This window comes from Boleophthalmus pectinirostris, unplaced genomic scaffold (assembly GCF_026225935.1).
Source record: "Boleophthalmus pectinirostris isolate CB_2022bp ecotype Guang Dong unplaced genomic scaffold, ASM2622593v1 HiC_scaffold_7, whole genome shotgun sequence".
Taxonomy (NCBI): Eukaryota; Metazoa; Chordata; class Actinopteri; order Gobiiformes; family Gobiidae; genus Boleophthalmus; species Boleophthalmus pectinirostris.
The window spans coordinates 39,957,005-39,968,335 of NW_026571473.1; the positions used below are offsets into that span (position 1 = coordinate 39,957,005).

Genomic DNA, 11,331 nt, shown 5'->3' on the forward strand with positions numbered 1-11,331 from the left:
CGCCCGGTCGCCCTGCAGAGGAAACTCATTTGTGCCGCTTGTATCGTGGATCTGGTCCTTCGGGTCATGACCAGAGGTGAGGGGAGGAACGAAGACCGACGTTAAATCCAGACTCGGCTCCTCTTCACCACAATGGTCCGATACAGCGACTGCACCTGTCCACCTGTCAACGCTCCGTCCTCCCCTCACTCGAGAACAAGACCCCGACACACTTGAACTCCTCCACTTGAAGAAACTGTCGGGCTGTAATAAGAACCTGATAACATCGATAATCGGAAGACCAAATGAACCTCACTGGACGATGTCAGAGATGTGTTTTGGAGAGATTTGTGCTTTTCAGAACATTTATTTTTGTCGGCTTTGGTTTGCTTTTGCACATGTTTCTCCGTTTTGCAGTTGATTAAAATAAGACTAATGTGTTTTTGTGTCATTTTTCCCTCAGTTTCCTGCTCAGTTTCAGGCCAACAACAACTCCAGCCCCAACTGTTTAAGTGAGGAGCAGAGAGCAGAGGCTGAAGCGCTCAAGTCAGAAGGTACAGCCGCCTCCTCCTCCTCCCTCTCACCAGGAGGTTGTGGGTTTGACTCAAAACATTTTTTTTTTTAAGGTTCTAAATGTTTCTAAATGTTTTTGTAGGAAATGAACAGATGAAAGTGGAGAATTATTCGGCCGCAGTGGAGTTTTACTCACAGGCCATCGCCCTCAACCCTCAGAACGCCGTGTACTACTGCAACAGGTGAGGAGCACACGACAGAGTAGTACTGTAATGTAGTAGTCGTAGTATTAGTGTACGTGTATGTCATAGTTGTAGTATTCGTGTACGTGTGTAGTCGTAGTAATGTGTGCTTCTCCTCAGAGCTTCCCCCCTCAGTAAACTGTGTAGTAGGGAGTAGTGAGTAGGAGTAGGAGTAGTAGTAGTAGTAGTGTGTAGTAGTAGTAGTAGTGGTAGTAGTGGTAGTAGTGAGGAGGAGGAGGAGGTGTCGTAGTAGTGTATTTTGTAGTCATAATATTAGTATACATGTATGTAGTAGTAGTAGTAGTATTAGTAGTACACTTGTATTTCATAGTAGTAGTAACATGTACCTGTGTGTCTGTGGTCAGAGCGGCCGCCCTCAGTAAACTGCACAGTAGTAGTAGTATGAGTATACGCGTATGTAGCAGCAGCAGCGTAGTAGTAGTAGTAGTAGTAGTAGTAGTAGTAGTAGTAGTAGTAGTAGTAGTAGTAGTAGTAGTAGTAGTAGTAGTAGTGTATGTGTATTTTGTAGTAGTAGTAACGTGTATCTGTGTGTGTTCAGAGCGGCCGCCCTCAGTAAACTGCACAGTTGTAGTAGTAGTTGTAGTATTTGTACTAGTAGTAACATGTATCTGTGTGTGTTCAGACCGGCCGCCCTCAGTAAACTGCACAGTTGTAGTAGTAGTTGTAGTATTTGTAGTAGTAGTAACATGTATCTGTGTGTGTGTTCAGAGCGGCCGCCCTCAGTAAACTGGGGAACTACGCTGGAGCTGTTCAGGATTGTGAACAGGCCATAAACATCGACCCCAAATACAGCAAAGCCTACGGACGCATGGGGTAAGAACTGGACCAGGGACTGGACCAGGGACTGGACCAGGGACTGGACCAGGGACTGGACCAGGGACTGGACCAGGGACAGGACCAGGGACAGGACCAGGGACAGGACCAGCACCAGGGGCTGAAATGGGACGAGACGGGGCCGGGGACTAGACCGGGGACTGAACCAAGACTAGATCAGGGGCAGAACCTGGACCAGACCAGGAACTGAACCAGGACTTCACCAGGGGCTGAACCGGGGACTGGACTGGGGACTGGACTGGACCAGGACTAGACTGAACCAGGACTAAACCAAGCCCAGATCAGGGGCTGAACCTGAACCAGACCAGAGACTCTGAACCAAGACCAGACCAAGGGCTGAACTAGGACTAGATCAGGGACTTAACCCGATTAACTCAACATATTTTGTGAAGCCGTTTTTATGTTTTACAAAAATTAAAAAATTTAACTGAAAACAATAAGAACCTATTAAATAATCAGGTTTGGGTTGGTTTCTATGGAGACGTCACCGCTCTGCCTGGAATGTTCCACAGTGTGACATTAAACAGCTCAAAAACGCCTAGAAAAAAAACAAACATTCTGACTTTGAGCGGGGTCACCTCTCCACAGATCTGACCTGGAACTTGGTCTGGTTTGGTCTCCATGAAGATAGAAAAGTTTAATGTCATACTGTGGAACATTTCAGAAAAAGCAGTAACATCTACATGAGGGGAAAAAAGCATTTGATTGATCCTCCAGCAGAAAAGTTACACAGTGCAGCTTTAACATTGACAAATAAACTCCTTAAAAGTTGTGAGTGAACCGTTTTGTTTTTTTTCGCTGCGTCTGATTTTTTTGTTGTGTTTTTTGGGGTTTTTCGCCGCAGTTTGGCGTTGGCGAGTCTGAACAAACACACAGAGGCCGTGGGCTACTATAAGAAAGCTCTGGAGCTCGACCCGGACAACGAGACCTACAAGTCCAACCTGAAGATCGCCGAGGACAAGATGGACACGTCCAGCCCGGTCAGAGCCAGATGCCCTCCCGTCCCGTCCATGTTTCTTTGTAGATCTGTTTTCAAACGTAAAAGTTGAATGTTTTTTTGTTTGTTTTGTTTTTTCAGACGGCGGGGATGGGCGGAGTCGATCTGGCCGGTCTCCTGAGTAACCCCGGCTTCATGAACATGGTGAGTCTGTCCCGGTCAGAAGTGTCCAGACCCGAGCCGTGTGTCATTGGTTCGTTCGTTTTTCAAAAAAAAAAATAAAATAAGAAAATGAAAAAACAATTTTCTTCATTATTTGTCTCTAAAACCAAAATGAAAAAGCAGATAAAGATTTGTTTTTTCCAGTTTTTGATTTTGGGTTTAAATGAAGAATGGAAAAAAACGACAACGGACTAAACCAGGACTAAACCAGGGCTAAACCAGGGCTAAACCGTTTTCAGTCCTGGTCTCAGTCCTGATCTCAGTCATGGTCTGGTCCCGGTTTCAGTCCTGGTCTGGTCTCGGGTCAGTACCGGTCTCAGTCTCAATCTGTTCCTGGCCTTAGTCCTGGTCTCAGTCCTGGTACTGGTCTCAGTCCCGGTCTGGTTCCAGTCTGGTCCCGGACCTTTTTTAGTCCTGTTTTAGTCCCGGTTTAGTCCCGGTTTAGTTCTGGTTTAGTTCTGGTTTAGTCCCGGTTTAGTCCTGGTTTCATTATCCATTTTTTCCATTTTTCATTTAAACACAAAAAACTGAAAAACAAATCATTATCTGTTTTTTCATTTTGGTTTTAGAGACAAATAATGAAGAAAATTGTTGGGTTTTTTTGTTTCTTATTTTTGGTTTTATTTTGAAAAACAAATGAACAAACGACACACAGATTCAGACCGAGACTCGATCTATTCTCACATTTCCATCGTGTAAAAAATAAAAACAGTATTTATTAATTTGTGTGTCGTTTTCTTCAGGCGTCGACTCTGATGAACAACCCTCAGGTGCAGCAGCTGTGAGTATCCTGACGCTCTCAAGCACCTCCACGTTTTAGTGAGCGACAGTGGGGTCGAGCGCTGTCCAAATTTTGATACAGTTAAATAGGGACGGGCGTTCTATTTAAATTTTCTTAATCGATTGTCGGTAGAATTAACGATCGATTTTCGATGAATCATTACTATCTGCACTACTAATCTGCATAAATAAATTCAACTTTACGACATATAACATAACGACTCTAGAGCCACATCAGCTGTTTGACATTATAATGTGTTTAATTCAGTTTTGTTCAAATCTCACAGAAACAAAACTTAAAACCACATCACTAATTTACATAAACTAAGTGAAGATAAAACTCCAGCTCTTGTGTCGCTGATGTGGTTCAACTTGTGTTGGATTAAAAGACATGACTCAGATGAATACAGGTCAGTGTGACCAGATTTGTGTTTGTCAAAACCAGGACAGCGTACGGGGGGAGGGGGGCGGGGCCTCGTCATCCACATTGAGCGACTCTCACCTGGAAAAACTTTTTCCCACTGGACACAGAAACATATGTGCTGCTTTATCCACTGTGCACATGGACTCACACTTGTCCCAACGCAACGGAAATTTCTTGTTGAAGTCATCGTTGCACATCGTTCACATTTGTGCTTCGGTTCGTTACAGACTGACCCACTGTTTTTGTCTCGTTCCTTCTGATGCAGAGACACATGTACACACCTGTTTGGTCACGATACACACAGAAACCTACATTCGGTTTGTCGATTTAAAATGAACGTAATCAATGAAATTCTTAATGATCAGTTATTGATGAATCGACTAATCATGCCCATCCCTAGTATGGGGCGCTCTGGATTGTGGCGCGCGGTTGTTTTTTGATGGGTTAGAGGCTTAAGAGTGTGTCTAATAGCCCGGAAAATACGGTACACTGTGCACATGGACTCACACTTGTCTCGACCGGGACGGAAAGCGGAGAATTTCATGTCCAAGGCATCGTTAAATGTGCATTTGAGCTTCGGCGTGTTTCAGACTGACCGACTGTTTGTGTCTCGCTCCTTCTGAGTTACAAAGAGCTACAAGAGACGCTCAGTTTAATAACCCAATGAAAGGAAATGAAAACCTGGACATTTACATCACTTGATAAAAATTAAAACCCGGACGGCCAGAACAGGACGTGAAAAACAGACATGTTGGGGAAAAACGAACATTTGGTCGCCCTACGTTACACACAGAAACCTGCATTCGGTTTGTCGATAAAAAATGAACGTAATCGACGAAATTCTTAATGATCATTTATCGATTAATCGACTAATCGTGCCCATCCCTACAGTTAAACCTTCTCAGTGTTTGTGTTCCTTGGTCTCCGCACCTGTACGGGGTTTCCAGCGGATACTGTCGTTTTTGGAGACTCTGGATGAACAGGAAACATGTGTGAAACGTTTGTTCTTCAGGATGTCGGGGATGATGTCTGGAGCCATGGGAGGAGGACCTGGACCCGGACCCGGACCTGGACCTGCAGCAGCAGCAGCGTCCGCGTCATCGGGCGACCTGAGCGGACTCATCCAGGCGTGAGTGTTTAAACGTCACTGTAGGACTCGGGGTCTGAGGGGGTTTACTGTCTCAAAGATGAAAACAAGTTTCTCCTGAGGCACGAGAAGCTTCAGTACTCGATAACATGAAGAAAATCTGGAGTACCGTATTCTTCAGACTATAAGTGTCACTTCTTTTCATGGTTTGGGTGTTTCCTGTGACTTAAACTCCGCTGCAGCTTATATATTAAATTAGGTCTGGGCAAAAATCAAAAATATTAATCGCATTAATCACATGAGTTCGAGTGCGATTAATCGTGATTAATCGCATGTTTTACGCAAAACCAATTAATGAATTAAAAAGTAGAGTATAGCTTCACTTTTATTGGAAATGTAAATGAAAAAGTCAAACATTTGTTGTACAAGCGGCTTTTCTTTCAGAGTTGAACCCTCAGTCTTCAAGGGATTCTGAAGGCTCAAGAAAAAATACTGAATGAATTTTTGTACTACTAATATATTTTTTCTATATTTTTTTATTCAGTGAGTAATAAATATGACACTAGTAATAATTTCTAGATCATTGTTATAAACTTGGACAGATATTTCTTGGGAAACAAAGGGTTAATATAATGGAATGAAAATGGACCAATCACATTTTTTCTTCCAGTTGTATCCGAGTTATGGCTGGGATCATATCACAAAATCTTCCAGGCTCTTGGCTCTTCATGACTGTTGTGATAAAATCCTGTTTATAGGGGAATTGATCTTATGAGACTCAAAAGTAGAAGTACAGAAGTACAGGAGGAACAGGAGCAGCAGATACTGACACACAAGACTAGAGCCTCTCCTCGCTTCAAACGTTTTAATTTATAAGACGCACCGGAGAATAAGTCACAGGAAACACACAAACCATGAAAAAAAGTGACACTTGTAGTCCGAAAAATACGGTAATAAAATATAAACTCTCAGCTGTAAACAAAGATCACAGGAAGTTCATTACAGTTTATTAAGTTCAAGTGTTGTGAGTGCGATGACTCCGTGTGTCCTCCAGGGGGCAGCAGTTTGCACAGCAGATGCAGCAGCAGAATCCTGAGCTCATCGAACAGTTGAGGAGTCAGATCCGAAACCGAACGCCGAGTGCGAGCAACGAGGAGCAGCCGTGACCCCCGCGACAGGTGAGAAGAACAAGAAGAAGAAGAACGAGAGGGTTTTTTTTGTCCCTGTGGTCCTGTGTCTGATCTTTTAAGTCTGGACCTCACAGACCTGATTGGACCCAGGACACTTGGATCTGTGCTCCTAAAACCCAAACAGATCTGAACTTTGTCATGTGACTTCAGTCTGAACCGGTGTCAGTTTGTTTTTGTGCAGGTTGAAAAAAATCCCTTTTAGTTATTATTACTATTTTAAAAATCCTGGTTTAGACCTGGTTTAGTCCTGATTTAGACCAGTTTTAGTCCTGGTTTAGTCCTGATTTAGACCAATTTTAGTCCTGGTTTAGTCCTGGTTTAGTCCTGATTTAGACCAGTTTTAGTCCTGATTTAGACCAGTTTTAGTCCTGGTTTAGTCCTGTTTTAGTCCTGGTTTAGACCTGTTTTAGTCCTGGTTCAGTCCATTTTTAGACTTGTTTTAGACCTGGTTTAGTCCTGGCTTAGTCCTGGCTTAGTCCTGGTTTAGTCCTGGTTTAGTCCTGATTTAGTCCTGATTTAGACCAGTTTTAGTCCTGTTTTAGTCCTGGTTTTAGTCCTGGTTTAGACCTGTTTTAGTCCTGGTTCAGTCCATTTTTAGACTTGTTTTAGTCCTGGTTTAGTCCTGGTTTAGTTCCGGTTTAGTCCTGGTTTAGACCTGGTTTAGACCTGGTTCAGTCCTGGTTCAGTCCTGCTTCAGTCCATTTTTAGACTTCTTTTAGTCCTGGTTTAGTCCTGGTTTAGTTCCGGTTTAGTCCTGGTTTAGTCCAGTTTTAGTCCTGGTTCAGTCCTGTTTTAGTCCAGGGTTAGTCCTGGTTTAGTCCTTGTATTAGTCCTTGTATTAGTCCTGGTTTAGTCCTGGTTTAGTCCTTGTATTAGTCCTTGTATTAGTCCTGGTTTAGTCCTTGTTTTAGTCCTTGTATTAGTCCTTGTATAGTCCTGGTTTAGTCCTGGTTTAGTCCTTGTTTAGTCCTGGTTTAGTCCTGGTTTAGTCCTGGTTTAGTCCTGGTTTAGTTCTCTTTCAGTCAGATCCTCACGTTTCTTCTTCTTCTTCTTCTTCTTGTTCTTCTTCCTTCTTCTTCTCCTTCTTCTCTTCTTCTTGTTTTCCAGATGAGATCCTTTCAAGGCCGAAGTCGTGTTGTTGCAGATTTGGACTCCGGGGGGCGTCGTCGTTTCCATCTCTGTACATTTCCCGCATGAAGAGAACAAAGAGAAGAAGGAGCCCGTGTGTTTTTTTGTTTAGTTTTTTTCGGGGGGAGACGGCGTTCAGCACTTTTGAATGTTCCACTTTTTCGGTCATTTGAATAGGACTAAAGTTGGGATCAAACACCCGTGTGTTTCCCCGCGAGTGTTTGTGGAAGCGTCGGCGCGGAGGGTCTTTCTCTGAGTTTCTGCTGTCGTCCCGGTGTTTGTGTTTGTGTGAGTGGAGAGTGAATGTGAGCGAGTGACAGACGCCGAGCTGTCCACTTTCAAAATTAAAATGCATCCAAAACATTTTACGCCCGTCTCCGTGGTGATTTTTTTATTTTTTTTTTACTGTTTTTGTTTTTCTGTTAAAGATCCACTACGAGACTTTTCTAGTGGAGGAATCGCAACGATTTTGTGTCCTGGTTTAGTCCTGGTTCAGTCCTTGTATTAGTCCTGGTTTAGATCTGGTTTAGTCCTGGTTTAGTCCCGTTTTAGTCCTGGTTTAGTCCCGGTTTAGACCTGGTTTAGTCCTGGTTTAGACCTGGTTTAGACCTGGTTTAGTCCTAGTATAGTCCTGGTTTAGTCCTGGTTTAGTCTTTTATTTAGTCCCGTTTTAGTCCTGGTTTAGTCCTGGTTAAGACCTGGTTTAGTCTTTTATTTAGTCCCGTTTTAGTCCTGGTTTAGTCCTGGTTTAGACCAGTTTTAGTCCTTGTATTAGACCTGGTTTAGACCTGGTTTAGTCCTGGTTTAGACCTGGTTTAGTCCTGTTTTAGTCCTGGTTTAGACCTGGTTTAGACCTTTTTTAGTCCTGGTTTACACACAATTTCAATCAGTTCATTTGAAGTTTAAAGTGAAGAGTTTAAGAATTAAACCAACAACTCCTCAAAATAAAAGAAAATGTAAAGTCAAGTTCCCAGACCAGGACCAGCACGGCCTCCGACCTTTGACTCCGAGCCTCCGCAGGGTCCGAGCCTCAGCTTCGAGCTCCGGCCCTTCTGTGGGCTCTGAGCCTCTGGTCTGGTCCCTGACTAGTCCTGTCCTGATCTCGGTCTCAGTTCTGGTCTGGTCCCAGTCTCAGTCTGGTCCTGGACCTGGATCAGTCCTGATTCAGTCCTGGTTCAGTCCTGGTTCAGTTCGGCATCACAGTCACTGAAGTCACGTAAACAGGAAACGGTCGTTATCTGTTTTTTCCATTTTTCATTTAAACACAAAATCGAAAACTGAAAAAACGAATCATTATCTGTTTTTTCATTTTGGTTTTGGAGACAAATAATGAAGAAAATTGTTATTTTTTTTTGTGGAGTTGATGTGAGTGCAGTGGGTGTTTCCACAGGAGCTGACGTCCTCAGATCATGTCCACATGAGTCAAAGTCAAATAAAACTCACAGTTATAATAAAAGTGAGTGTTGAGCAGCTGGAGCAGAGCATCTGTCAACACAAACTCACAAATATGAAAGGCACTTCTCTTTATATTCTGTATAATATTCATGATTAAACCTGACTACAGTGAGTTTAGACATTTCAAACCTCAGAAAAGTCTCCAGTGAAAAAGCAGGTTCACTCTAAAAATCCTCTGAAGTGAACTGGATTTCCGTCTGTAACAGAAGCTCTGTACAGATAGTGTCTGGTATCAGTACTCAGTGTGGGAAAGTACTCCAAATGAAGTAGTGCTTTTAGAGGAAGTGGTATCGGTGCAGAGTCCAGGCCTCATTAAAGCTGTGGAGGTTCAGTCAAACCTCCGTCAGATCCAACATTGTGAGTGATTGACTTGATGGTCGTGTGTCTGTGCTCCTCCGCTCTGTGTCAGCTTCAGTTTGACCCTCAGGGAAAAAGAGACGCTGATTTAGAGTGAACAAAAACTGCCCCAGTCACAAAGGACGCAGACCCTTCAGCTGTTCACTTTGCTTTACAACTCGCACTTCATCTTAATGCAGGTTTGTTCTTTTCTGCACTGAACCCTTCTCTTTATCTGTTCTCATGTTTTACTCTGAATTTCTGTGTTTCTTTTCTTTTTTGGGACTAAATAATGTTTTTTTTTTTCACATTTTGTAAAGAGTAAATCTCTTTGTGCGTTTGGATTAAAACATGTTCATTAAAGACACAGTGTGGTTTATTTTGAACTCTTTACTTCTAAACCCAGAAGCAGTCACATGACCTCGATGACAAACAGACTAAAGACAGTAAAGGTGTAAAATGGAGCAACAGCGCCCCCTGCTGCTGCTGCTGTTCCTCTCAGGTGTGAGTGATTCATTCAGAGTAAAGAGGAAGTGCTGAGTCAGTGTTTGTCAGAGCGTCGGACACAGAGGACACAGCCGTGTGAGTCTGGACTCTTTGGTTCAAATGGAGAAGATCTCTGCAGTGGAGGACTTTCTGACCTGTCCTGTTTGTCTGGAGACCTTTAAAGAGCCAGTGTCTCTGGGCTGTCACCACAGCTTCTGCTCCGTCTGTCTACACAACTACTGGGACCAGAACAGCACCAGGACCTGCCCCGTGTGTCGCAGGAAGGTCTCGAAAGACTTTCTAGATGTGAACTTTGCTCTGAAGGAACTGACTCTGTCCTTTACACAGAAGGAGCAGGCTCCAGGAGGAGAGAGGCCTGTGGTGTGCTCCTCACACCCAGAGCAGACTCCTCTGTTCTGCCTGGACGAGAGGCGCCCTCTGTGCCCTGTGTGTGAGTTCTCTCTTCACTCGGGGCATAAGGTGGTGTCTGTGGACTCAGCTGTGAGTGAAGTGAAGGAGCAGCTGCGCTCACAGCAGCAGTCTCTGTCCCAGAGGAGAGAGCAGGTCTCACACGCACACACTCAGTGTGAGCAAATACAGGAGCTGGCACACGCGCAGGTGGAGCTCTGTGAACGCCACATCAGGGCGGAGTTTGAGCGGTTACACCGGTTCCTCCAACAGGAGGAGGAGTCTGTGCTCAGAGCTCTGAGACAGGAGCAGAGCAGACAGGCCCAGGCCATAGAAGCACAGCTACAGCAGATCAGGGAGGAGCTGTGTACTATGGAGCAGAACCTCCAGACTGTGGAAGATCTACTGCAGAGACAGAGCGTGGACTTTCTCACACAGTACAGACACACTCACAAAGACACACAGACTCTGCTCTCACAGCACAGCCCACAGCTGGGACCAGGACTCCTGATAAACCAGGCCAAAGTCCTGGCCAACGTGGCCTTCAACGCCTGGAACAAGATGAGAGCCCTGGTGAGCTACAGTCCAGTCACTCTGGACCCAAACACTGCAGGCAGTGCACTCCATCTGTCTGAGGATCTGAGGGGGGTGAGACGTGGAGAAACTGAACAACAGGTCCCTGAAAATCCAGAGAGATTCTGTAAATATGCAGATGTTCTGGGCAGTGAGGGCTTCAGCTCTGGCTCTCACCAGTGGGACGTGGAGGTGGGAGATCATCCATACTGGGCCATTGGTTTGGCCAAAGAATCTGTCGACAGGAAGGGAGACATTTGTGTTGATATAGAAAATGGATTCTGGTGTTTAGGTTTTATAGATGGAGAATACATTGATGTTGTTGGTAAAACTCTGTCCCTGAAGAGGAGACCTCAGAGGATCCGAGTTCGACTGGACTGTGATGAAGGGGAAGTGTTTTTCTTTGACGCTGGTGACATGTCTCTGATCTGCTCTCACAAACACAGATTCACAGAGAAAATGTTTCCTTATTTCAATGTTGGTAAATCTGGTGACGCTAAAACCAAAGAAATTAAAATATTTTCCAGTGAAGCTCATTAAAACGGTTATAAACCTTTTTTTTTTTAAACATTGTTATGATTTTATTTTTTTATAAAATTACTATGTATAAGATCATTTTACAACTGTTTAACTGTCATTTTCATTTTCAACCATAAAAAAAAACAAAAAAAAAATAAAAACTTTACCAGATCAAAATATGATGTAAACAGTTATTG

General features: G+C 43.9%; 2 protein-coding genes across 4 annotated transcripts in view; both read left to right on the top strand.

The window, feature by feature from the left end:
* The window catches only part of sgta (small glutamine rich tetratricopeptide repeat co-chaperone alpha), an 18,904-nt gene extending 11,179 nt beyond the window's left edge, over positions 1–7,725 (top strand). For all 3 annotated transcript variants that reach the window (XM_055164949.1, XM_055164947.1, XM_055164948.1), the window contains exons 4-12: positions 443–533; positions 635–734; positions 1,464–1,568; positions 2,434–2,569; positions 2,668–2,730; positions 3,492–3,529; positions 4,965–5,081; positions 6,094–6,217; positions 7,337–7,725. In XM_055164949.1, coding sequence (XP_055020924.1) covers positions 443–533; positions 635–734; positions 1,464–1,568; positions 2,434–2,569; positions 2,668–2,730; positions 3,492–3,529; positions 4,965–5,081; positions 6,094–6,205 — 762 coding nt within the window. In that variant the 3' untranslated portion in view covers positions 6,206–6,217; positions 7,337–7,725. The remainder of the gene's footprint in view (positions 1–442; positions 534–634; positions 735–1,463; positions 1,569–2,433; positions 2,570–2,667; positions 2,731–3,491; positions 3,530–4,964; positions 5,082–6,093; positions 6,218–7,336) is intronic.
* A 1,926-nt stretch (positions 7,726–9,651) lies between these two features.
* LOC129412066 (zinc-binding protein A33-like) lies at positions 9,652–11,157 on the top strand. Its single transcript, XM_055164942.1, has one exon. It carries the CDS (start codon positions 9,755–9,757, stop codon positions 11,153–11,155), a length of 1,401 nt encoding a protein of 466 aa, XP_055020917.1. The 5' UTR covers positions 9,652–9,754; the 3' UTR covers positions 11,156–11,157.
* The last annotated feature ends 174 nt before the right edge of the window (positions 11,158–11,331 follow it).